General features: G+C 43.9%; 1 protein-coding gene across 1 annotated transcript in view; it reads left to right on the top strand.

Moving 5' to 3' along the window:
- The window catches only part of LOC126155143 (proto-oncogene tyrosine-protein kinase receptor Ret-like), a 137,821-nt gene that overhangs the window by 62,746 nt on the left and 49,618 nt on the right, over positions 1-25,457 (top strand). Inside the window, exon 8 of the mRNA XM_049916210.1 lies at positions 6,623-6,737. Coding sequence (XP_049772167.1) covers positions 6,623-6,737 — 115 coding nt within the window. The remainder of the gene's footprint in view (positions 1-6,622; positions 6,738-25,457) is intronic.

The following is a 25,457-nucleotide window of genomic DNA, read 5'->3' on the forward strand; positions in this document are numbered from 1 at the left end:
TGTATCCAAGAAAATTAAATTTTGACTGAAAATTTTTGCCATATCGCTGCACTACTAAAGGCCAGTTGTACAGTTCCCGGTTAGCAGCCACTTAAGATCTATTCTCGAAATAGCGCAGAAAACGGTTTGTACGAACACGTAATAACGCCTAACCGGAGTGATAGACACTGGATTACTGAACCGGTATTCTCGATTAGTGAAGTTAAGTGGAGAATAAGTTTTGACAATGTCTGGAACAATTACGATGACAAGATTGTTTGCTAGAACGAGGAACGAGAGGAAACGGGGACTCACCAAATTATATGGAAGAATATGGCGATTCCAAACTTATGTAAAAATTTCGTACTACTGCTTTTCGTTCCAATACTTGAGAAACTGGATCGTACGAATGAAATGTGAAACTATTTTCAAACACAAAATTTTTGCTTGTAGTAGGCCTACTAGGCATCTGATATTGGTACTTCCTGAATTATATTCTGTCGTATTATTTATGTAAACGTTGTACATAAAAATGACCATTTGTGACAAAACAGTCTCGCTTATTTGGTTCAAATGGCTCCTAGCACTATGGGACTTAACATCTAAGATCATCAGTCCCCTAGACTTAGAACTACTTAAACCTAACTAACCTAAGGACATCACACACATCCATGCCCGAGGCAGGATTCGAACCTGTGACCGTAGCGGTGGCGCGGTTCCAGACTGAAGCGCCTAGAACCGCTCGGCTACAGAAGCCGGCTCGCTTATTTGGTGTACGTTACGACTGTGCAATATTAGAAAGGCGTACTTCGTTTTATCTAGCAGACGGTGACAAAATAAATGTAATCAAATCGAGAACCGCGCCAGTCTTGGGTACTATTCATATAAAAGCTTTTTCAGTATTAGACAACTACTTTTGATTTTTCATTTAGCAAAACTTCTGACGAACTTTGATGAGGTAATTCATTCTTTCGCACAAAGCAAAGCACGTAGTGTAAAGCTGTAGCAAGATTAGAAAGAAAAAATTGCTGGGGCCTAAGGATTGAAGGAATGTGTACTGTCTTGCTTGTCTCTTGTCGTTACTAGTTTAATGTTTCCTATATTTTATTTTATGTCACACAAAAGAGAAAGTTATTAGCTAACAGGCAACAAAGAGTGCAAATTTTCTGAAGAGTTCTTATTCTCCCAGTTACAAATAATCCCATCCAATATTAATTGTGATTTTTTGAAAGAGGGGAGGTAGGGGGTAAGATGACATACCGGCCGACCAGGAGCAGCAGAGGCACCCCAGGACATTTTAGTTTCCACTGTCCTGAATGGCATCGATTATAAAATATAAACGTTTGAATTCCACAGAGCGAAATACAGTGACATGCGACAGAAGAATGCTTTGTGTTATAGGTGCTTAACAGGATGGAGGGGAGGTGATGTGTGAGGTAGAAGCGCGGGAGAAGGTTGTGTTGTAACTGACACTTTGAAAGTTTTTGCAACACAATTTTTATTTACGTGAGTCTACATAGAAATGACTGAATAATAACGAAAAGTCACAATCACAAAGCCAGTAAGAATTTCCTACTAGAGGCAACAAAAGATAACTTCTAAGTTTCCCGCAAGAGTCCGAAGTAACACACATACTCTAAATTCCAAGTCCTATTCCGATGACGAAGACGCAGTCTTCCGTGGAGACGTCCTTGAGGTCGGTATTCGGCGCGAACTGACGTCCAGTGCTGGTTATAGCCTGTAAATAGTATTGGCCAGACAATCAGATGTTTGTGTAGTAATACTTCGTGCAGGCCATCTCGAACTCCCTCTGCAGGAAGTAGTACGCGGAAGGTCTGTTTCCAAAAGACTGGAGATGGAGCTGGTGATTCCATACTTTATCAACACGACTTCGTCCCAGGAAGCAACCACAGTCTGTTTCATAAAGCTACACCGAACTTAAACAGCGTGTCTTATGACTCACTGGCGACACAATGTTTATTTCCCATAAAATGCGTTGACACTACACGGAATTCACTTACGAGTTACTAATAACACTAACGCAAGAAATACATGTGTACAGGATGTACGTAATTCTCTGTACATTACTCTGCACTGCTAGAGATGAAATTGATTCTCGTTCATCCTGTACGGCAACTATAGTGTTCTTCTGGGATTGACCACTTCCCCCGCCATGAACACTGCTCGCTTTTCAGTTTACAGACAGACCATATTTCCCTAATATTTCGTGTCCAATTCTCTTGTTGAACAGACAAAATAACTGGACTAAGCACATGTTTATATTACAGGTATATTTTCCATTGTTTTAAATGATTACTTATTTGGAGTTTCTAAGTGGGCTCAACAGCTGGAGTTGTCTGCTGTCTGCCACACTGAAGAGCCTGTCCGAAGTGTAACATGCTGTCAATATGTATTCAACAATGTCGATTTCAATGTCTGCGCTATCATTATCTAGAATATTTTTCGTAGCATGAGAAGTACCAAATGCATCACCCCTGCCTCAGCTCTCCCAACATCTGAAGAGGCTCAGAGGTTTAAATTGTCTCCCTGAGCAACAGAAGCAGGTGATTAGGTGTTACAGAACATCTGATATTTCATCATAAGTCAAGCAGCGCATTACAGTAGCTTACCGCTCCACACTTGAACATGATCAGTACGATTCCATCAGACATATTCACACCCATCTTTGAAGATACATTGTGGATGTGTGTTAAGTAGATCCACTCAGTGCATTCCACACTATAAGTGACAGTAATTTCCGAATTAAAAAATATATGCAGTCTACCAGTAACACAATTTATGGTGAGTGAAGTGCAGTAGCTTTCTAGTCATTCATTAATACTCCGCCAAGTGATTATAACACCATTACATGACTTAACAATACGATTTCAACGGTAGACAGTGGCAAGGTGCCACATTTACCAACCCAATCTCTTTCCCACCAACACTACATAGGTCACTGACAACATCACACTTCCAAAACAAACGCTTCTCAGCTATTGTTTACAGTAGCGTATTTTACATAAATGCTCACTTAACAACTGCCAATAAGTATTCATTTAATAATCTGAAACTCCACTGTTTACCCATGTGCCCAGTGTAGTTGTTTTGTTTTCTCACATAAGAGAACTGAACATGAAATGCTGGAGGGGGGGGGGGGAGTATACTCTGTTCTGTCTGTAAATTGAAAAGCGAGCAGCGCTCATAATTGAGGAATTGGATTTTCCCAGAAGAACACTACAAGTGCTGTATGGGATGAACAAGAATCAAATTCTCCAAAAAAATGGTTCAAATGGCTCTGAGCACTATGGGACTTAACTTCTGAGGTCATCAGCCTCCTAGAACAGAACTACTTAAACCTAACTAACCTAAGGACATCACACACATCCATGCCCGAGGCAGGATTCGAACCTGCGACCCTAGCGGTCGCGCGGTTCCAGACTGTAGCGTCTAGAACCACTCGGCCACTCCGGCCGGCCTCAAATTCTCCTCTTGCTGTGTATGACGGTGTGCAGAGATTTACACAGATTTAGTCCGCGCGTTTCTAGCGTTAGTGTTATTAGTGAGTCCTACCTGCATTCCATGTAGTGTTAACGCGTTTTGTGGGAAATAAGCACTGTGTCGCACATGACTCATGAGGCACGCTGTGGAGGGTCGTTGTAACTTTGTGAAACACCCTTTAGTTGTTTATTGGGACGTAGTAGGGTAGACGGAGTGGGGAATCAACTGCTCCGTCTTCAGTTTGCAGGCCTATGGAGAGGGAATTGCGTGAACACAATCCGGCGACCAGCCTTCCTTCGAGCTTCTACCACACACATTCCCTTCCTTCCCCCACCCTGTTACACCCCAGAACACAATTTATCCCTTAATACAGCTCTGTTGCACTTATATGTGGGATACACATTTAATATTGGTTTTTACCCACTTCATTTAAAGATACACTAGTTTTATACAGTTAAAACAATATTTTTAATAATTTGCGATTATTTCCATTCCCTGCAATGAGGGAACTAGTAGACCTACAGTAAAATTGAATAGGACATGTTTTGTAAGAAGTTCAATGCAGTTTAATTTTGGACTAGGAAATATTTTCGCTATAAGCTTCGGTTTTCGAGTTATTCAAGAAAAACATAAAAAGCGATCTTTAACCCCATTGGTCAGGATTATTAGTGTGTATTTTATGACACTACCTCGTACAACTATACAAATAATTTCTACTACATGAATTTTTTCCCTGTTTTGCCTTTGTTGACTGGACTAACATATATAAGAGAGCGTGCTAAAAAGTAATGCCTTAGGATTTCTTATGTAGATTTTTTAATAAAACAGATGTTACTGACACTCTGCGTCTTTATTCTTCACGTCTAAATATTTACTTCTCAACGAAATCACGCTGATAACGAACACATTTCTCCCAATGAGAGACCAGTTTGTTGATACCGTCAGTGTAGAATGTTTGGTTTTGTTGACGAAGTCACAACCTCACTTCTGCTTGCACCTTCTCGTCCCTTATCAAAGTGAAGTCTTGGAAGGTGTTCTTTAAGTTTTGGAAACAGATGAAAATCGGATGCGTCAAGTCGGGACTATATGGAGGATAACGAAGTGCAACGAAGAAATTTCATTGCTGCGAATGCCGCAACACTCGCCTGTGGTGTGGCGCTGTCTTACTGCCGTGTGTGGACGAAACCTTCAAATTCTAAATTCGATTACAGCACGCTGTTCCTGATGCACCGACGTAATTACATTGTACGCCGGCATGTTACACGCTACAATTCGGAGCCCTCTAGCGGCAGAGAGCTGCAAAAATGTGTACATGAAGAATAAAATGTAGAATGTTAATAACGTTTGTTTTATTCAGAAATCCTAAAGAATTTTCACATAAAAACTGGGAGGCATTACTTTTCAGCACGCCCGCATAGATTCACAGTATCGTGTCAGTCTTAATGTCGTCAGATACAAGTTCAATCAGATTACTCATCTGAGTACATTCTAAATAGTTTGCTCTTACATGTTAAGACATTAAGACTGATGAGACACTGTGTATCTATGTTAATACGAAAGACATTTCTTAAATTCCAAATATTCGTTACCAAACGTATTGTCATTATTATTATTATTATTATTATATACTGCCCACATACCATATAAATTGTAATGTTTACTATCTAGGAAACTCTAAATATATACTGCCGGAAAAAAATGCAGCACCTTCAAAACCAAGGTCATTTGAATGACAAGTGAGGTGACAAGTAGTTCATCACTATAGGAGTATACGATAACAAATTCAGACCATATTAAAAACACAGCTCACAGGAAAGCGTACCCAAACATTCTCACCAATACACAGTTTATCCCCGCTCTGGCGATAACGCAAGCGTGTATTCTCTCACGAAAACGGTCGTTAAGGTGTCGAATGGCACCCCGCGACAAATTATCCCAAGCATCTCGTGCCTTTTATTGCAATGCGCAATGGTTCTTGCAGACCCTTCATCATGTCCCATACGTGTACAATCGGCATGAGATCTGGTGATTTTGCTGGAGAGTAAAGTTGTTCTACACCACAGAGAGTGCATGTCGTCGCAGCAGCCGTTTGCGCTGTCGTGATGAAAAAGCGCATCACCTTCCTGTCAAAGAAATGTCAGTACCACAGGAATAACAGTTTGTGCAATGTAGTGGCCACTGTTTACAGTACCCTGCAGACACACTAAAGGCGAGTTGTAACTGATGCCTCTCCCCACCCCCCCCACACACACACATACCACCTGGGATGGGATGTGTGTGGCATGGGTGAATGTACTTTGGCATAAACAGCTCACCAGTACTGCGCCATGTACGTGTGTGTCCGTCACTCACATACGGACAGATCCTTCTCTCATCGCTGAAGATAACAGAGCGCCATTGCACTCTCCAGTGAACTCTTTCAACACACGAGAGTAGCCATAGTTGGCAGAGTCATAGAGTGAGTTGTAGCCTGGCCAGTGGCACAAGTGATCGTAATGCAGCTGCAGTCAGACGGTTCCCAACGGTCGCTGATGGCACAATGGGCGCAACATGTGCCCGGATTTGTCCCTGGATTATACTCAGTCGGCCATCGCTGCTCGCACACTGCGTCGATCTTCACGTGCATCTGTGCTGCCACAGACGTCCAGAACCTGACCTACAGTTGTTGGAGTGTTCCACAAGCAGCAACAGATCGCCGATACATTGCAGCCAACACGAAGAGCAATCCGTCCATACATCCATCCCCCTTCCCGTAGGCCCACAGAGCGACTCCATTCAAACGGCTGGATCTGTCCGACAGGGGTACTTACTCCCCGGTGGGGCATGAGTGTAACCTAGAATCAATGTTGCAAAAACTGTTCACCTCTAAATTCAGCACAGTTAATGCCCACTTAGTCAAAAAATGGTGTTCAGATAGGCCTCCTGAGAGCCTTCCGATAACCGATGATTGCGACGAATGAATTGCCAACACTACAACCCCTCAATACACACACATTATACTGTGGTGTCACTGAACACCGTCTTTGAGGATTTTTCCGGCAATGTATAAATAAGTATACCTTATAATTAGTGCAACAAATTATGTGTCTTCCTATAACCGAGTTTAGAGTTGGTGTCGCGGCGTGTGACGGCTGTGCTGCAGGTGGACCCGCAGTGGGAGTTCCCGCGCTCTCGCCTGCTGCTGGAGAAGACGCTGGGGGAGGGAGAGTTCGGCCGCGTGCTGCGCGCCAGGGCCATCGACATCGCCGGCGTCACGGGTGAGGACCGCCAGCCAGCGCACCATCTAAGCGCTCGACTAGAGTAAGCCCCTGACAGCGTGGAGAGGAACTCAAATAATCGACACCAAAGCGATCGAATTACAGTTCAAAAACAAAACGAACAATCTGCAGAACCCAAATATAAAATCAACAAAGACCGTGTGACCCCATCACGACTCAGCATAAAGCTTGAAGCCTTTTAAAACTTCTACAGGCAATATCTTGGTGCTACATCCTCTTACGTATATCCTTACCAATAAACCCCCAATGCAACCCATTCTAACCTATGCCATTGCTTCCTGAATCTTCCTTGCTTCAAAATTTTACAGGTCCCCTGAAATCCTCGACAGATATGCGTTCTCCTTCGCTTTCCTGCCGCCTCCAACTAGCATCCCATACCGAATCGTATAGTTGCAACAACTTCTCCTCTAGCTATGGAAACTTCAGACCTGAAAACCCAAAACCAGTATTACGTATCCTACCTCCTTATTTTCAATCCAGATGCTCTGCCTCACCATTGCCTCATACTGCACCTTAGCTGCCTTGTACATCAATTCCACGAGAACTTCATCCAACTCCCCATCCCCAACCCTGAAATCCATCTCAATATATACCCTCTTTAGCCTACAATATGTCATGCTTTTCACTGCTGTGGACGTGTATACAGATCCTCCTACGTCTTTCCTCAGGTGCTGTGGATGTGTAGATGTGCACCGTTTGGGTTATCCTACAGTGGTATGGTCGTCTGTATGAGTGCTGAACGGTTGACCTCTCACTGCTGTTGACGAATTATTTCCATGTCTCGATGAATGAAAAAGTTTTCGAGTATTTATCACAGAACATATGTGCCTCAAGGTGTGCTATCACTTGCAAAAAAAAAAAAATGTTTCGGTACCTTGAATCGTCTATGAGATTTGACGATTGTTACGATCACATGATCTGCGATGCGCAGGGACCTGAATGGTCGCCCATCGCTCTGCTCTCAATTCTAAATCATATTTAAATATCTTATTTACATTTCATTTACTGTAATATTTGAGCTAAAATCGACCATACGGGAAGTTCATGCAGTGCGTTTTTATCTCTGCCAACTCTTTAAAATTTCTTGAAATGTTTTACTTCATTTGATACAGCGCAGTATGATGGACAACGAAAAGAAATTCAGTTCTTTATCGGGTGAAGATATCAAACTGTAAGGTGTGCAACTTTTTCACCTAATATTTTTCAGAAAATCGGATGATAAAAATTTTATGCCGGCAGGAAAGTCGTCTCTCAGCACAGGTACCAACATTTGGCAGCCTAAGAGAAGCCACCCACAGCACGAAATGCAGACAGCACATCTGTAACAGCCAAAGGGATGAAGCCTGAAGTCTATTAAAACTACTAGCAGGCATTAATGTGGGCTACATCCTCCTACCTACCTATCTACCTACCTTCTCATCCATCCTATCCTAATGTATGTTGACGCTCCCTGGATTTCCGTTGATCCCAAATTTTACAGATCCTTTGAAAGCCTCGACAGATATGCGTTCCTCCTCACTTTCCTGCCTTCTTCAACTGGCATCCTGCACCGACTCGTCCAGTTCCCACAAATTCTCCTCTTCCCAGTGAAATTTCAAATCCGAAAATCCAATACCAACATTACATACCCTACCTTCTTACTTTCAGTTCAGATACTCTGCCTCACCATTACACTCATTCTGCAAGTTTCATGCACCGTTATGCCTTTTCCATCCCCTCCCGGAAGAACTTCAAACAATTCCCCCCACCCAACCCTGAAATCCATCTCAATATATGGCCTACAGTACGCCATCCCTTTCGCCGCTGGTTCCCAGTATGCAGTCAAATGCAGTCTACAATACTCCGTACCACTCGTATCCTAACGTTTCCTATCGTTTCTCTCTCCTGCCATCAGCCCTCCACCCCCCCCCCCCCAACCCCCTCCGCCAGTTCAGTATTACACGCTTCCTGCACTTCTTCATTGCTGCAAACATCTTTTTATCTCTATCATGAACTAATTTTTTATTCATCACCAGCACCATCATCACATCATAGCACCACAAACGTCATGATCTCTGTATGCTGCAAACATTATGTAAGTTGTCGGTATTTACCGAAAATTCGCCAACTTATTATCTGTCTTTTACAAGCAAAATTGTCCTCTTGTTATATACTGTACAGTTTGGTAAAACATGTAACACTTAGGCTCAAAAGATGTCTTACACGCTTCCTCGCAGAGAGTTGAATGAACAAATAAGGAAAAAAATAAGAGAGAGAATGTGTGGTCCTAGTCGTGAACCTCGCCCACTGCTCACGGCGCCTCATCCTAATCGAGGGGCACTACTTTAACAGATACAATTAGTCGCTAAGTCCACTGAATTCATCAACGAGTCACGCTCCAACACACTTCACACGTGTCGCTGCTCTTATAGCTATCACAATCACAAGTAAATAATCGTCGTAAATAGCAAATTTGAAATGAGGCTTCTAACAGAGGAACGTGATGGGGCTAATCGCTTAAAAGAAAGTTCAAGCTGGCACTGAAAATCACTGTTTCTCGAAATTTTCTTATATATAGAGGAATTTCGCTTACGTAGGGGGAAAGAGGGGGGATGAAACTGGCTCCGCCTATTTCATGCCTCGTGAGTATTTTTAGTCAGATTTTGTTTAATACAAATTCTGTATCATTTCTCATAAGTCGACATTGTTAATTATTTTCCTCACTTGACTACATACTGCCAAAAACGTTCCTCTGAGAATTATATGTAACTCCCATCATGGGCTGGTAACTGTTGCATCACACAGTTTGGGTCAAACAGGCTTGACGCCGCAGCACTAGCCATTGCAGTGGTTGCAGCTCTACGTCTACATACGTACTCCGCAAGTCACCTTATGATGCGTGGCGGAGGTACCCTGTACCACAACTAGTCACTTCCGTTTCTGTTCAACTCGCAAACAGAACGAAGGAAAAAGACTGTCTATAAACCTCCATAGGAGCCCTAGTCTCTTTAACCTTATGGTCATAGTCCTTACACGAAATGCGCTTTGGCGACAGCAGAATCGCCCTGCAGTCAGCCTCAAACGCCAGTTCTCTAAATTTTCTTAATAGTTTTCCACGAGTAAAACTTCGCATTCCCTCAGTTGATCCTCATTTGAGTTCCCGAAGCATCTCCATAATACATGTGTATTGATCGAACCTACTGGTAACAAATCTGGCAGCCTGACTCTGAATTGGTTCAGGGCCTTCATTTAATCCGACTTGGCGCAGATCCCAAACACTCGAGCAGTACTCAAGAAGAGGTCGTACTAGCGTCCCATACGCGACCTCATTTCCAGATGAATCACACTTTTGTAGAATCCTCTCAATAAACCAAAGTCGACTACTCGGCTTCGATACCACAACCCTCACACGCTCATTTCATATCACATCGCTCTGCAACGTTACGCCCAGATATTTAAACGACGTGATTGTGTCAAGCACTACTAATACTGTATTCGAACATTATGGGTTTGTTTTCCACACTCCTCCCCATCAACGTATATTTTTCTACATTTAGAGCTAGCCGCCATTCATCACATCAACTAAAAATGTTGTCCAAGTCATCTTGTATTCTTCTAGTCACTCAACTTCGTCACCTTCTGTAGTGTAACGACGTAAGTTTTGTATAAACTGTTTTCTTTTGCTATATGACCATGTGCAGACTTCGTCACCTACGTCAGTTACAACACACTTCAAAATTATTTATATTCCTTTTTAAATTGTATCAGAATGGTTCTTGAACGAAACTGTAAAACATCATTTGAGTCGTATGCACAGAATTACGTCACTCGGGCCAATTGGTTTGCGTAAACTTTTTCAATTTTAGATGTCGTTTGTTTCTCCTCAGAAATTATATTGATACACGTTATCTGATTTAATCGATATTAGAACCACATTGAATAAACTTTGAGATTCAAAGTCGCGATGAACGCTGCCAAAATTCAATAATCTTGTCAAATATATTATTAATTCATTGACATAATTCTTCATAAATAAATCCTCGGAACACGTATTTCAACTTTAGTAGCATCCACTAGTTTATTATCTTCCTACATACAGACGTGAACCTGAGCCTTGACAAGACAGAACTAACAATTTCAATAAGATTAAACTTCCTATGATATCATTGTTGTACAAAACATTACAAAAAAATTCATTTTCAATTTTTAGAAGCACAACGCAACAAATCGGTTTCAGAATCTTCTGTCGCTCTTTGGCTGTCGACCCGCGACGTATAGTGGCCAGCAATTTTCTCTCTGGTCCCGGCAGCGAAGATGCTGTCTCCGTTCGTTGCGCCGCCCTCTCCGTACATGAAACATAAAAAATAAATACAAAAACTTTAGATAATTCACAGCTATTACAAATATTACAAAAATACCTAAACAAAACTAAATTAAACTTATATTCACCTGCAAACTGGGCTGACACTGGTGGATGGGTGACGCTTCAATTTCGCGTCCCACTACACTTCCCGTACACTACAGCATCACCACCAAACAAACGCACGCTGCTGCTCACTCTGTCCGCCAGATGATTTACGTATATGAAAAGTAGCAGCGGTCCTGTCACACATCCCTGAGGCACTCCTGACGAGACCCCTGTCTCTGAAGAATACACGCCGTCGAGGACAACATTCTGGGTTCTGTTTCTTAAGAAAACTTCGATATATATGGAAATCTATTCCGTATGCTTCTACCTTTGTTAACACTTGCCAGCGGCGCACCGTGTCACATGCTTTACGGAAGTCTGTTGCCCTTCACCCATGATTCGCAGGATCTCATGTGAGAAAAGGGCAAGGTGAGTTTCACATGAGCGATGCTTTCTAAAACCCTGCTGACTTGTAGACAGAAGCTTTTCCCTCTCACGGTAATTTATTGTATTCGAACTGAGAATATGTTCAAGGATTCTGCAGCAAACCGATGTTTCTGATATTGGTCTGTAATTTTACGAGTCCATTCGCTTATTCTTCTTATACAGGGTGGTCCATTGATAGTGGCCGGGTCAAATATCTCACGAAATAAGCGTCAAACGAAAAAACTACAAAGAACGAAACTTGTCTAGCTTGAAGGGGGAAACCAGATGGCGCTATGGTTGGCCCGCTAGATGGCGCTGCCATAGGTCAAACGGATATCAACTGCGTTTTTTTTTTTTTTTTAATAGGAACGTTTTCGAGATTCTCGATTCTCGCACAATTTGTCTGCTACTGATGTGCGGATTAGCCGCGACAGCAGCTAAAACACCTAATTGGACATCATCATTTATTGCAGGTCGTGGATGACGTTTCACATGCGGCTGAACACTTCCTGTTTCCTTAAATAACGTAACTATCGGGCGAACGGTCCGGACACTTGGATGATGTCGTCCAGGATACCGAGCAGCATACATAGCACGCGCCCGTTGGGCATTTTGATCACAATAGCCACACATCAACACGATATCGACCTTTTTCGCAATTGGTAAACGGTCCATTTTAACACGGGTAATGTATCACGAAACAAATACCGTCCATACTGGCGGAATGTTATGTGATACCACGTACTTATACGTTTGTGACTATTACAGCGCCATCTATCACAAAGCGAAAAAAGTGGTACAACTAAAACATTCATATTTATTTACGTACTACACGAATATGTAATAAAAAATGGGATTCCTATTTGAAAAACGCAGTTGATATCCGTTTGACCTATGGCAGCGCCATCTAGCGGGTCAACCATAGTGCCATCTGATTTCCCCCTTCACGCTAGACGAGTTTCTTTCTTTGTAGTTTTTTCGTTTGATGCTTATTTCGTGAGATATTTGGCCCGGTCACTATCAATGGACCACTCTGTATACCCGGAACCACCTGCGTTTTTTTCCCAGTCGCTTGGGTCTTTGCGCTGGGCGAGAGACTGCCTATAAGTGCAAACTAACAAAGGGATCATTGCTGTAGAGTACTCTTTGTAAAACCGAACTGGGATTCCATCAGAACTTGCTGACTTATTGGCTTTCTAGTCTTTCAGTTTCTCTGCACCAGTACTGTTTATTACCATGTCCTCCATACGGGTGTCTACAGTCGTTATTGCTATTGTTAGAGGTCTAACGTCGACAGTGGTCTTAAAAATGTCTTCACACTGTTAACAGTTCCTATCAGTTCAAATATTGGGAGATCAGTGATCAGGAACAGTAACAGAAATCCCCGTAGTAGTGCTGACCGAAGCAGTAAGATCCATTGTCCGAAAGAACAGATACTATCTTCATATAGATAAGGCTTACCGGCCAATGATCTTTTTCAGTGCGGATGCACTCACATTGCTCGAACTCTTACGGGAATCGGTAGACTGACTGCCGCGAGTAATGAGTATAGTAGACGTGGGCACTACAAATGTAGTGTGTGCGCAGTAAGTTGGATACCATCTTCATATCTTCTTGAAGTGTCCAGATCCAAAGAACAAAATCTGTCAGTTCCTAGCAGAAAACTCAAGCAACACTTGGCATGGTCAGTACCGTAACGCTTATTATGTCCTGTCTTGGTGCTGAGCTAAAGTCCGTGTCCAGTACAGGATATGAAAATCTGTCTACAGTCCGTTTAAAATTATTTGATAGCTGACGTTTGTCACTTGCCGCTGTGGCGTTCCCATATCGGCTGCCGACTGCCGCTCTGTTATACGTAACATGGAAACATGGAAAGTCACTTCACGAATGCTATTACTGTGAACCCTGAGCAGTGTTGGAAGCGGTCGTCACAAGGTATGTCGGAAATGCGAAATTCTCTGTTGGCAACTGATTTTAAGTACACAATGGCAAAACTGCGGCAGCAGACGCGTTTTGTAGTCGTGAATTTAAACTCATATCCTATGCTAACCACAATCTCGCGACGTGTAATGTCTCCGAAAAAGCGATGGTCGACTATCAGCGACAGAACTAAAATCGCGATAGCTTTGTTCACGGCTATTAAAGCTAATCCGTACGAGCAAACTCAAGATGGAAAAAGCTCAGTTTCATCGATAAAGGCAACTGTAACTTCTCGGTGTCATTGGTTACCTAAAACTATCCTCTCACTGGCCACACGAGCTGCCGCTTACCATCCGATGGGCAGTCCTCGTTGGTTCTTGGTTTCAGATTATAGACGACACATGCAGATTCCAGACAAAGAAGAATGAAAGGTATAAAAATGAGAGCAGATAAAGAAGTCAATACGATGATCAAAATGACGTGGCAAAGAATTAGAAATGAAAATTGTATATAATCAATTAATTGAATAAATATAGTAATCAATCTCTTTTAATTAGATTTAGAAATAAAAAAATTTCACTACTTTCGAAGCTACGACCTTCAGCATGGTTCGTTAATACGCTAACCGCTGCAAACTGTTATTTTGTTGACTGTGATCACCGAGTCACAATGATGAACTACGGCCTTCAAAAACTCAGTTTCACGCAATGTCATGCGAAGCTTATCTAATGTAAGCCGTTCTCGGTGATTATGATAACGGCATATGTGACCCTGAACCACATCCTGTGCGGAAGTACCCAGTAGTGTTTGCGCGTCTGTGTGTGTGTGCGCGCGTGTATGTGTATGTGTGTTTCATGTTTGTGGTGTGGTAATGATGCGTGATGAAATATGAAATAAAAGTGCGATATCCATTATTCGGGTTCCAAACACATCAAGGAACTGGAAGTGAACTGACCAATTGTTGCGGCAGTCTGGCAATAGCGAACGGTTCCGGCGTGACATTCAGTGCCCTCATTGGAGGAAACCAGCTCCAACGCACGAAGTGTCAATTACACTACTGACCATTAAAATTGCTGCACCAAGAAGAAATATAGATGATAAACGGGTATTCATTGAACAAATATATTATACTAGAACTGAGATGTGATTACATTTTCACACAAATTGGGTGCATAGATCCTGATAAATCAGTACCGAGAACGACCACCTCTGGCCGTAATAACGGCCTTGATACGCCTGGGCATTGAGTCAAACAGAGCTTGGATGGCGTGCACAGGTACAGCTGCCATGCAGCTTCAACACGATACCACAGTTCATCAAGAGTAGTGACTGGCGTATTGTGACGGGCCAGTTGCTCGGCCACCATTGACCAGACGTTTTCAATTGGTGAGAGATCTGGAGAATGTGCTGGCCAGGGCAGCAGTCGAACATTTTCTGTATCCAGAAACGCCCGTACAGGACCTGCAACATGCGGTCGTGCATTATCCTGCTGAAATGTAGGGTTTCGCAGGGATCGAATGAAGGTTAGAGCCACGGGTCGTAACACATCTGAAATGTAACGTCCACTGTTCAAAGTGCCGTCAATGCGAACAAGAGGTGACCGAGACGTGTAATCAATGGCACCCCCTACCATAACGCCGGGTGATTCGCCAGTATGGCGATGACGAATACACGCTTCCAATGTGTGTTCACCGCGAAGTCGCCAAACACGGATGCGACCATCATGATGCTGTAAACAGAACCTGGATTCATCCGTAAAAATGACGTTTTGCCATCCGTGCACCCAGGTTCGTCGTTGAGTACGCCATCGCAGGCGCTCCTGTCTGTAATGCAGCGTCAAGGGTAACCGCAGCCCTGGTCTCCGAGCTGATAGTCCATGCTGCTGCAAACGTCGTCGAACTGTTCGTGCAGATGGTTGTCGTCTTGCAAACGTCCCCATCTGTTGACTCAGGGATCGAGACGTGGGTGCACGATCCGTTACAGCGTTGTGGATAAGATGCCTGTCATCTCGACTGCTAGTGATACGAGGCCGTTGGGATCCAGCACGGCGTTCCGTATTACCCTCCTGAACCTACCGATTCCATATTCTGCTAACAGTCGTTGCATCTCGACCAACGCGAGCAGCAATGTCGTGATACGATAAACCACAATCGCGATAGACTACAATCTGGCCTTTATCAAAGTCGGAAACGTGATGTTACGCATTTCTCCTCCTTACACGAGGCATCACAACAACGTTTCACCAGGCAACGCCGTTCAACTGCTGTTTGTGTATGAGAAATCGGTTGGAAACTTTCCGCGTGTCAGCACGTTGTAGGTGTCGCCACCGGCGGCAACCTTATGTGAATGCTCTGAAAAGCTAATCATTTGCATATCACAGCATCTTCTTCCTGTCGGTTAAATTTCGTGTCTGTAGCACGTCATCTTCGTGGTGTAGCAATTTTAATGTCCAGTAGTGTATAAAGTAATTTTGATCAGAATGTAAGTTCAATAGTCACCACTCAAAATTTCTCCAAGTCCGAAACTATCGTGTTAAGCAGGACCCGTCCCCAGAAGTGCGACGTCGAAAGCGAACGGCACCGGCGGGTGGACTAACTACCGGTTGCCACCAGAACGTGGTCTTAAAATACTGACCGCGCGTATTGGCTAATTCCCTTGTTGGCGGATGCATAACGCAGTGTGGCTGGTGAGCACGTTGACTGCTTGGCCTGGTTGTGGCCGCTCGTATCCTCCTCTGACGGCGCGCCTGCCAACTTCTTGCGGTTCGAAGGTCGGCTGCTGGTAGTGCGTGAGTTTAAATGCTGCGGCTCGCGGGCGGTCGGCTGTCGGCGTTTGACGGAGGGCGCACCACAGCAGTATCCACTGCAGGTGGTGGACGTCCACAGCGACTGTCGCGTCATTAAAGAACTGCTCCTACACATCGTTAAATTAGCGCGCAATTTTTATTTACATTGAGAAACAGAGACTCTGTAATGGATCAGGTTCACATTGCGAGCATTATCTTGTACGAATGAACGACAGACACACTTCTCACGTGTACTGCTGGAGTGTATTTTTCTTAGAAGAAAATCTCGGCCGTGTGCGATCTGCAGGGGCGCTGTGAGCCAAGACTGGACCCCGGGCAAGATGTGTGACTGGGTCCCATCTCCAAATATAGCAACCGAGTTTTATCTTTTTTAAATAAGATTTGATATGATTTAAACACAACGCAATTCGGGGAATATTGGGCATACACAAAAAATACGTATTGTGATGAAATACAAAATAAATATAATTTCTTATTAAACACTAAACATACCTTCACAAATGTAATAGGTTCGTGCACGGTAACACGTTCCACAAAGCCTCGCGCGAAAATATGACTTTTCAGGGGGTCGTATCTCGGGTTTTACTGATCACAGAGATAAGGGGTCAATTGTTTTGGATAGCCCTTGGATTAGTAACTGTATACCTGTCGGAAGAACTAGCATACTACAGCTATCTACATCTACATCTACATCCATACTCCGCAAGCCACCTGACGGTGTGTGGCGGAGTACAGCACAAGGCCAAAATTTAAACATTACACATTTTCTCCAGCCCACGCAAATTGAACAAATCGATTGGTCCTTCTGTATTAGGTGTAGTCTATGGCGGACCTTAGGTGGCCTACGAAAGCAACATTTTTTCGTCGACGATTCCTGAGAAAATCCCCAAACCCATGATTTTTTAGAGCAAGAAAGGTACCAATTGTGCCGATGCCCACTTCTATAATTTCTGTTGATGGCAGATCGTCAGTCTGTACGGTATATTCTTAAGATGATATTCTCTTGGATCTTCGAAACCTTTTCCGATATACACTCCTGGAAATTGAAATAAGAACACCGTGAATTCATTGTCCCAGGAAGGGGAAACTTTATTGACACATTCCTGGGGTCAGATACATCACATGATCACACTGACAGGACCACAGGCACATAGACACAGGCAACAGAGCATGCACAATGTCGGCACTAGTACAGTGTATATCCACCTTTCGCAGCAATGCAGGCTGCTATTCTCCCATGGAGACGATCGTAGAGATGCTGGATGTAGTCCTGTGGAACGGCTTGCCATGCCATTTCCACCTGGCGCCTCAGTTGGACCAGCGTTCGTGCTGGACGTGCAGACCGCGTGAGACGACGCTTCATCCAGTCCCAAACATGCTCAATGGGGGACAGATCCGGAGATCTTGCTGGCCAGGGTAGTTGACTTACACCTTCTAGAGCACGTTGGGTGGCACGGGATACATGCGGACGTGCATTGTCCTGTTGGAACAGCAAGTTCCCTTGCCGGTCTAGGAATGGTAGAACGATGGGTTCGATGACGGCTTGGATGTACCGTGCACTATTCAGTGTCCCCTCGACGATCACCAGTGGTGTACGGCCAGTGTAGGAGATCGCTCCCCACACCATGATGCCGGGTGTTGGCCCTGTGTGCCTCGGTCGTATGCAGTCCTGATTGTGGCGCTCACCTGCACGGCGCCAAACACGCATACGACCATCATTGGCACCAAGGCAGAAGCGACTCTCATCGTTGAAGACGACACGTCTCCATTCGTCCCTCCATTCACGCCTGTCGCGACACCACTGGAGGCGGGCTGCACGATGTTGGGGCGTGAGCGGAAGACGGCCTAACGGTGTGCGGGACCGTAGCCCAGCTTCATGGAGACGGTTGCGAATGGTCCTCGCCGATACCCCAGGAGCAACAGTGTCCCTAATTTGCTGGGAAGTGGCGTTGCGGTCCCCTACGGCACTGCGTAGGATCCTACGGTCTTGGCGTGCATCCGTGCGTCGCTGCGGTCCGGTCCCAGGTCGCCGGGCACGTGCACCTTCCACCGACCACTGGCGACAACATCGATGTACTGTGGAGACCTCACGCCCCACGTGTTGAGCAATTCGGCGGTACGTCCACCCGGCCTCCCGCATGCCCACTATACACCCTCGCTCAAAGTCCGTCAACTGCACATACGGTTCACGTCCACGCTGTCGCGGCATGCTACCAGTGTTAAAGACTGCGATGGAGCTCCGTATGCCACGGCAAACTGGCTGACACTGACGGCGGCGGTGCACAAATGCTGCGCAGCTAGCGCCATTCGACGGCCAACACCGCGGTTCCTGGTGTGTCCTCTGTGCCGTGCGTGTGATCATTGCTTGTACAGCCCTCTCGCATTGTCCGGAGCAAGTATGGTGGGTCTGACACACCGGTGTCAATGTGTTCTTTTTTCCATTTCCAGGAGTGTAGTTAACCGTTACCAAGTCTAGGCTTTGCAGTTGTCGTACTTAAGCAGTAAAATATGTGCGTAATATCCAGTCTGAGGCGTAAATATAGTTTCAACTGACGTTGTGCATACATGGATTCTAGGATCATCAGAAGGGTTCTTACATCATCGTACTATGTTTTTAGTCAGCATTTGTTCTCCAGTAACACTTTATGGTGCACTGCATATGCCCAAAGTGATACTGCTGTAACAAAAAAGGGCTAAAAAAGGATCTTAACATGTCTATTAAGAACTTTAAATGACTGGAAAAAATTATGTAAACCTGGAAAGATAGCAAATTCAATGAAATATGTCTCATAACGTTTTTACGCTTTTGTAATACACGTCTTAATTCGGCATTTCCAATGAATTGTCATCAATAAGCAACGTACTGCGAAAAAACGTAAAGCAAACGATTTTGTGATAACCTTTCGTTATGTGTATCTATTTGTTGCTTATATGTGTCAAAGTAAATTAATGTATCGAAGTGTATACATTGTTAAGCTTTATTGACCTATAGGATTCGTTTTATATAAGCTGTCGCAGGGAAAAGAAGGGAACCAGCAGAAAAATGCTCCTGTTGGAGCACAAAAAGCGAGTATATTCCCCTTTAAAAGCCTGTCAGATAAGAAGGAAACCAGCTGCCTCAATCCCCATTCCACCATCCCTGATAAAAATTTTGGCATTCGAACATGTCGCTTTTTTGTGTTGAAAGAAAATGGCAGAGAGACAGTGACGGTGGAAGAGAAAAAACACAGTGCCAGTGGGAGAGAAAGAGAAAGGAGACAGTGATGGTGGGAGAGAGAAAATGTCAGTGAAAGAGAGAGAGATGGATGAAGACAATGGCAGTGACAGCCAAAGAGAGAGATACTGATGGTCAAAGAGAGACAGTGCCAGGAAAGGAGAAAGAGAGATGAATGAAGACAGAAGCAGTGGGAGGAAAAGAGAGAGGAGACTGTGGAAACGACAAAGAGAGATGAGTGGACACCATACATAGGCTTTGGTGGGGGGGGGGGTCTGGACCCTCCCAGACCGGCGAACCTTAAGGCTTAGGTATAGGGGAGGGTGCATTTTGGACCTAAATTTTAAATACTTGGGCATAAAGAAAAAATTAATTTGACTCCGCACCTCCCCCCCCCCCCTTCACAGCTTTTGAGCTGCCTAGGTATGGTGGAAACAGCGGCAGTGACAAGGAAAGACAAAAGGAGACTAAATGAGACTGGAGACAATGGCATTGGGATATACTTTACATCAATGGGAGAAATGCGAGCGGTTTAGTGAAAAAAATACGAGTTTATCGAATATCGGAGCAGATTTGCAACTGGATTCAAGACTTCCTTGCAGATAGAACTTAACATGTCGCACTTCACGGAACAAAATCGACAGATGTAATTTCCGGAGTACCACAAATAAGTGTGATAGGACCGTTACTGTTTTCAATAGGGTATATAAATGATCTAGTGGAAAGCTTCGGATGCTCTTTTAAGGCTGTTCGCAGATGATTCAGCTGTCTATAACATAGTAGCAGCACCAGAAGATAGAACGATTTGCCGAATGACCCCCAGAGAGTGGATGAATGGTGCAGGCTCTGGCAGTTGACCCTGAACGTAAATAAATGTAACATAGTGCACATACATAGAAAAAGGAACTCACTACTTTGCAGCTACATTACTGATGGCAAACCACTGGAAACAGTATCTGCCGTAAAATATGTAGGACCTTAAGTGGAATGACAAAAGCAAGTAGTGGGAAAAACAGATGCCAGACTCCAATCCGTAGGAAGAATCTCAAGGAAATGTAACTCATCCACGAAGGAAGTGGCTTATAGGGCGCTTGTTCGAGCGATCCTTGAGTATTGTTCATCTCACTGGATTTCTACCAGGTAGGACTGATAGAAGAGATAGAGAAGATCCAACGTTTCAGCATGCGACCGTTTGGCCTCCAAGAGAGCGTTATGGAGATGCTCAAAAAACTCTGTTAGCAGACCTCGCAGAAGAGCCGTTGTGCATCACGGAGAGATTTACTATTGAAGTTTCGAGAGAGCATTTTTTGAGAAGAGTCGGACAACATATTACTTCCTCCCACACACGTCTTGTCTAATGACTACGAGGAGAAAATTCGAGCAATTCGAGCCAATATAGAGGTTTCCGACAGTCATTCTTCCCACGCGTTATTCGCGAGTGTAACAGGGTTGGAGGACTCAATTAGTGGTACAGAAAGTACCCTTCGCCGCACACCAATAGGTGGCTTGCGGGGTATGATGTAGATGTAGATGCAGATGTAGAGACATGGACAGTGGCAGTGAGAGGGAGAATCTGAATATGAAGGCTTCACTATAAACAGAGACAGGATAAAGTGATTTCGAAAGTTTTGTGTTGAAAAAGCGGAAATGTCGCATGCCTAAATTTTTGTAGAGGAAGTTAGTATGAGGACTGTTAGTCTTTTGAAGAGGGACATGCCTTTTTGCACTCCAACAGAACCATTTTTTCGCCAGTTTATACCACGGTACTATATGTTGCGCGAGATATCGCCGACGGAATTCGAGCGAATTAAAAGCTGTTCATTGAGCAGTGGATTGAATGAGAGGACGCCATAGTACATATACGTGTCTATTGAGCCACTATTAAGAGTACATGCTAACTTCGGTAGCATATTGGATGCACTGTTGTCCTGTATTACAGAATACGTGAGCATCCGAGGAAATTATACAGACTGTGACGTGTCATTGCACTGTATTTAGAAACCGGGTGCCCTGGAAGAAATACAGCGAAGTGTTCCGATGCAGAGCAGGAAGCTTATGTACAAGCGTATCAGAATAACTCTTCCTAATTTTCTGATGTCATAGAGGACAAGAAAATAAACATTACTTGTCAGTAATACAGTGTTTGCAAATGCTTCGTTTTCTATCCAAAAGACAGTGCTCTCATCACACAGATTTTAGAAGGATTTGTTTCAGTTGTTATTCTTACCATGCAAACAATGAAGTACAGAAGTTATTAAGTTGGGCATAAGTTAGTATCGTTTTTGTTTTGCATATTGGTATTCGGGTTACTATGGGTTTATTTGTGCAAATGGTGCAAATGGCTCTGAGCACTATGGGACTCAACATCTGAGATCATCAGTCCCCTAGAACTTAGAACTACTTAAACCTAACTAACCTAAGGACATCACACACATCCATGCCCGAGGCAGGATTCGAACCTGCGACCGTAGCGGGAGATAATAGAAGTTCCGATTGGTTAGCGCATGTTATATGTGCACAGTGTAACCTTGAGGGCCACTCAGTACCATGTACAGAATCAGTTCCAGTAAAATGTAATACATGCAGTCATTGGGGGCATATGGCTAGGTAATGCTGGGAGTCGAGATGGCTCGTGATTAGAGTTGTCAAGGTCAAAGCTTCGACAGAACAAGAGATGCAAGGTGTGTCAGAGTCAGAAGCAGTATGCATATTGTTAGAAAGGGTAGCACAATTAACATCAGATAATAGAGAACTGCTTGCGTTGCTAGAATCACGATCGTCACGACAAGATGTAGATTTGTCAGTCACAAGTTTAACTGTTCCTTTTTCTGGTAAGGCAGCTGAGGATGTGCAGGCCTTTGTGAGAAACCTTCAAAATCTGGCTGAGATGGAAGGGTGATCTGAAAAGGAATTATTGGGTGTCTGATAAGACTGAGTTCGGACCCAGCCGTCATTCAGACTCTAGTGAGCTGGATACCACGAGCATGAAAGCAGCAGAAGGAAGGTGAATACACAGGGTGTTAGTAATAAGGATAATTGATTCATTTTAGTTCGTAATTTTGGAATAGAAAGTTAGAAGTTTTGTGTAAGAAACCTAGTAACGAAAATAAGTTCCATGGTGTTTGAGTTAAGGAGGAGGACAAGATGCACCATAGAAATTGGTAAGATTAAGTGATCAGGATAAGAAAACCAATTGTCAGAATAATTCTTAAGAGGCGAAACAGGGCCAGAAGGGCCGGTCGCCAGGAACAGTTTGGTCGACTCGAGGGACTGAGAGCTGATAAAAGGTAGGGCAATGTAGCATATCGACGATATTCCATCAAAGAGTAAGTCAGAGTGGAAGTGAGTTGCAATGGAGCCAGCTGCAGGCAGGCAAGCGTTTTATGCGTTGTGAAGCAAAACAAGGCTTTCCGAAGCAGAGACAACTGGGTGCGATATAGCAACAGCCGACGCCGGAGTACACTGGTGGAAGGATGGAAGCCTTTCCTCTCTCGCCACCAGAGAAGTGTTTAAAATTGGAAATTTGTGGTAAGGACTATGGGACCAAACTGCTGAGGTCATCGGTCCCTAGGTCTACGCACTACTTAATCTAACTTGAACTAACTTACACTAAGGACAACACACTCACCCATGCCCGAGGGAGGACTCGAATCTCCGACAGAGGAAGAACCGTGACAAGACGCCTCCGACCGCAGAAGTGTTTGGAGTATATACTTAAGCCCTGAAAAAACATGGTCTGGAGCGTATAAGAACTCAGTCATTCCTGTACTTAAACATTCTCATCTCAGTATCACTTGGAGACTCTGACACCTGGCGTGATGGCCTGAAGTGCAGTATGGAGTCCGCTGTTCGACCACGGGACGGGGTCTGAGTCGCGAAAGCAGCCGCTGTCGGAACAGAGCGCCAGATTCTCGCCTGCGCGGTGTCGTCAGCTGCCATCACGGTCGCAGCCCAAGACGTCGATGGCAACAGCATTCGAGTGACGCCAGGCTCGGCCCCGTTCTTTGCACCGTTAGCAATGCTGCATGTCTGTTGTTTCGCATGAGAGGCAATTGGACGCCTCCAACAAGTTGTTCCCGATGTACCACGGCCGAGGACCAGAACAAAGAAGTTAATTAAAGAAATTTACTGTCGTCCTGACGTCTAATTTCACTCTACATGGGTGACAATCCAAGGGCCATCTAAGAGTGTCTTTATGCTAACATAAGGAAAAAGGGATGGCTGAGCCCAAACAGAGCAGCAACTCCCCATACAAAGACGCACGCGCATCCACGAAATACAATGTGATGCAACTGGTGGGACAACGATGGTGTGGTGTACTACGAATTGCTTCCCTGAGGTGTAACTATCACTATCGACATACATTGTCAATAACTAACATTTTGCAGACGCATCCCAGGAACAACGATCAGGAACATGCTTTTCCATGATAAAGCTCGCCCGCATTCTGCTTGACTGACAAAAAACGCTATACACCTGTTGGATTGGGAAGTCATTCTGCACCCACCTTATTCACCTGATCTTGGGCCCTCGGATTTTCACCTTTTCTGTTCTCTATCGAACAATCTGCAAGGAACTTCCTTTCCAGATGAAAATGCACTCTTGAATATGGCTCAACGGGTACCTCACCTCAAAACCACATACTTCCTATAATCATGGAATAGAAAAATTATCCCGAGGTTGGTCGACTGCTGTAAATAGTGAAGGAGAATATATTATTGATGACTAAAGTCTCTGTTATATTTATCTGTTGTGTTTATTAAACTTACAGAAAAACGCTACGAACTTATACACCAGCGCAACAGTTTATTACTATTCGTCAAAGAATATATTCTATGAAATTTGTTTACTTAGTTTCGCGTATAAAAATACGTAACATTGTTCTTACACGAAAGTGGGGAAAGACCCTGATTACAGAACTGACACTGTAAATTAATTTTGCTGCCTCCAGTACGTAATTTTTTCCAAGCACACTTTCTGCACTCTCATTTTTGATTTCCACGCACATTTTCAATCAGAATTACAGTAGACTGCTGCAGCTACGAATTTAAATAATATTTATAAATATATTTGCAATTCTCATTGTATTTAATTATAGCCGGCCGCGGTGGTCTAGCGGTTCTAGGCGCTCGGTCCGGAACCGCGAGACTGCTACGGTCGCAGGTTCGAATCCTGCCTCGGGCATGGATGTGTGTGATGTCCTTAGGTTAGTTAGGTTTAAGTAGTTCTAAGTTCTAGGGGACTGATGACCACAGATGTTAAGTCCCATAGTGCTCAGAGCCATTTAATTATAATAGCTTCACAGAAAAAAGCAGTTGCAGCACACCTGCGTGATGTGCCTTTGGTAAGACCATGCCCCAGAGTTCACACTCGTTTTGTAATGCAGTCTCGCCAGCACTGTTATTATAACATACAGCTTCCTTCACCCCAGTGCAATTTCGAAACTACGCGTTACCGGACATTGCTTTATCTAGAAGAATGTTTAATTCATGCCCTCTGTTATTTCAGAAAACTAGTAGTAGCTATTGTGATACACTTTGTATAATGTTATATTTCAGTCAACATTATTTGGAATGTAGCAAAATGCAAAATAGTCGTAATCCATGTCTGCTGTTTTCCACTGCAGCTTTGACAGAACTAACATACGAATAGTACGAATCATGAACGAATGTGCAAAGGTTAAATGTACCAAGAAAGAATACCAGCGCTGTGATGCATCCATAGAGCAGGAGACTGAAAGAACAGTAATAAACTGGTTTGAAAAGTAGTGACAGTTATCAGGAGCCAAGACCACCACTACTTGAGAACTGGATGATAGCTCAACCATGACCCACACGCAACGGAGAAAAGTGATGCAACTGACAAACTTACAAGTTCGTCTTCAAAGGCTGCTCGATAATTAATTATTGTAAAATGCACGTACGCTCCATTTAGTTTTATTTTTTA

This window comes from Schistocerca cancellata, chromosome 2 (assembly GCF_023864275.1).
Source record: "Schistocerca cancellata isolate TAMUIC-IGC-003103 chromosome 2, iqSchCanc2.1, whole genome shotgun sequence".
In the NCBI taxonomy this organism is placed as follows: Eukaryota; Metazoa; Arthropoda; class Insecta; order Orthoptera; family Acrididae; genus Schistocerca; species Schistocerca cancellata.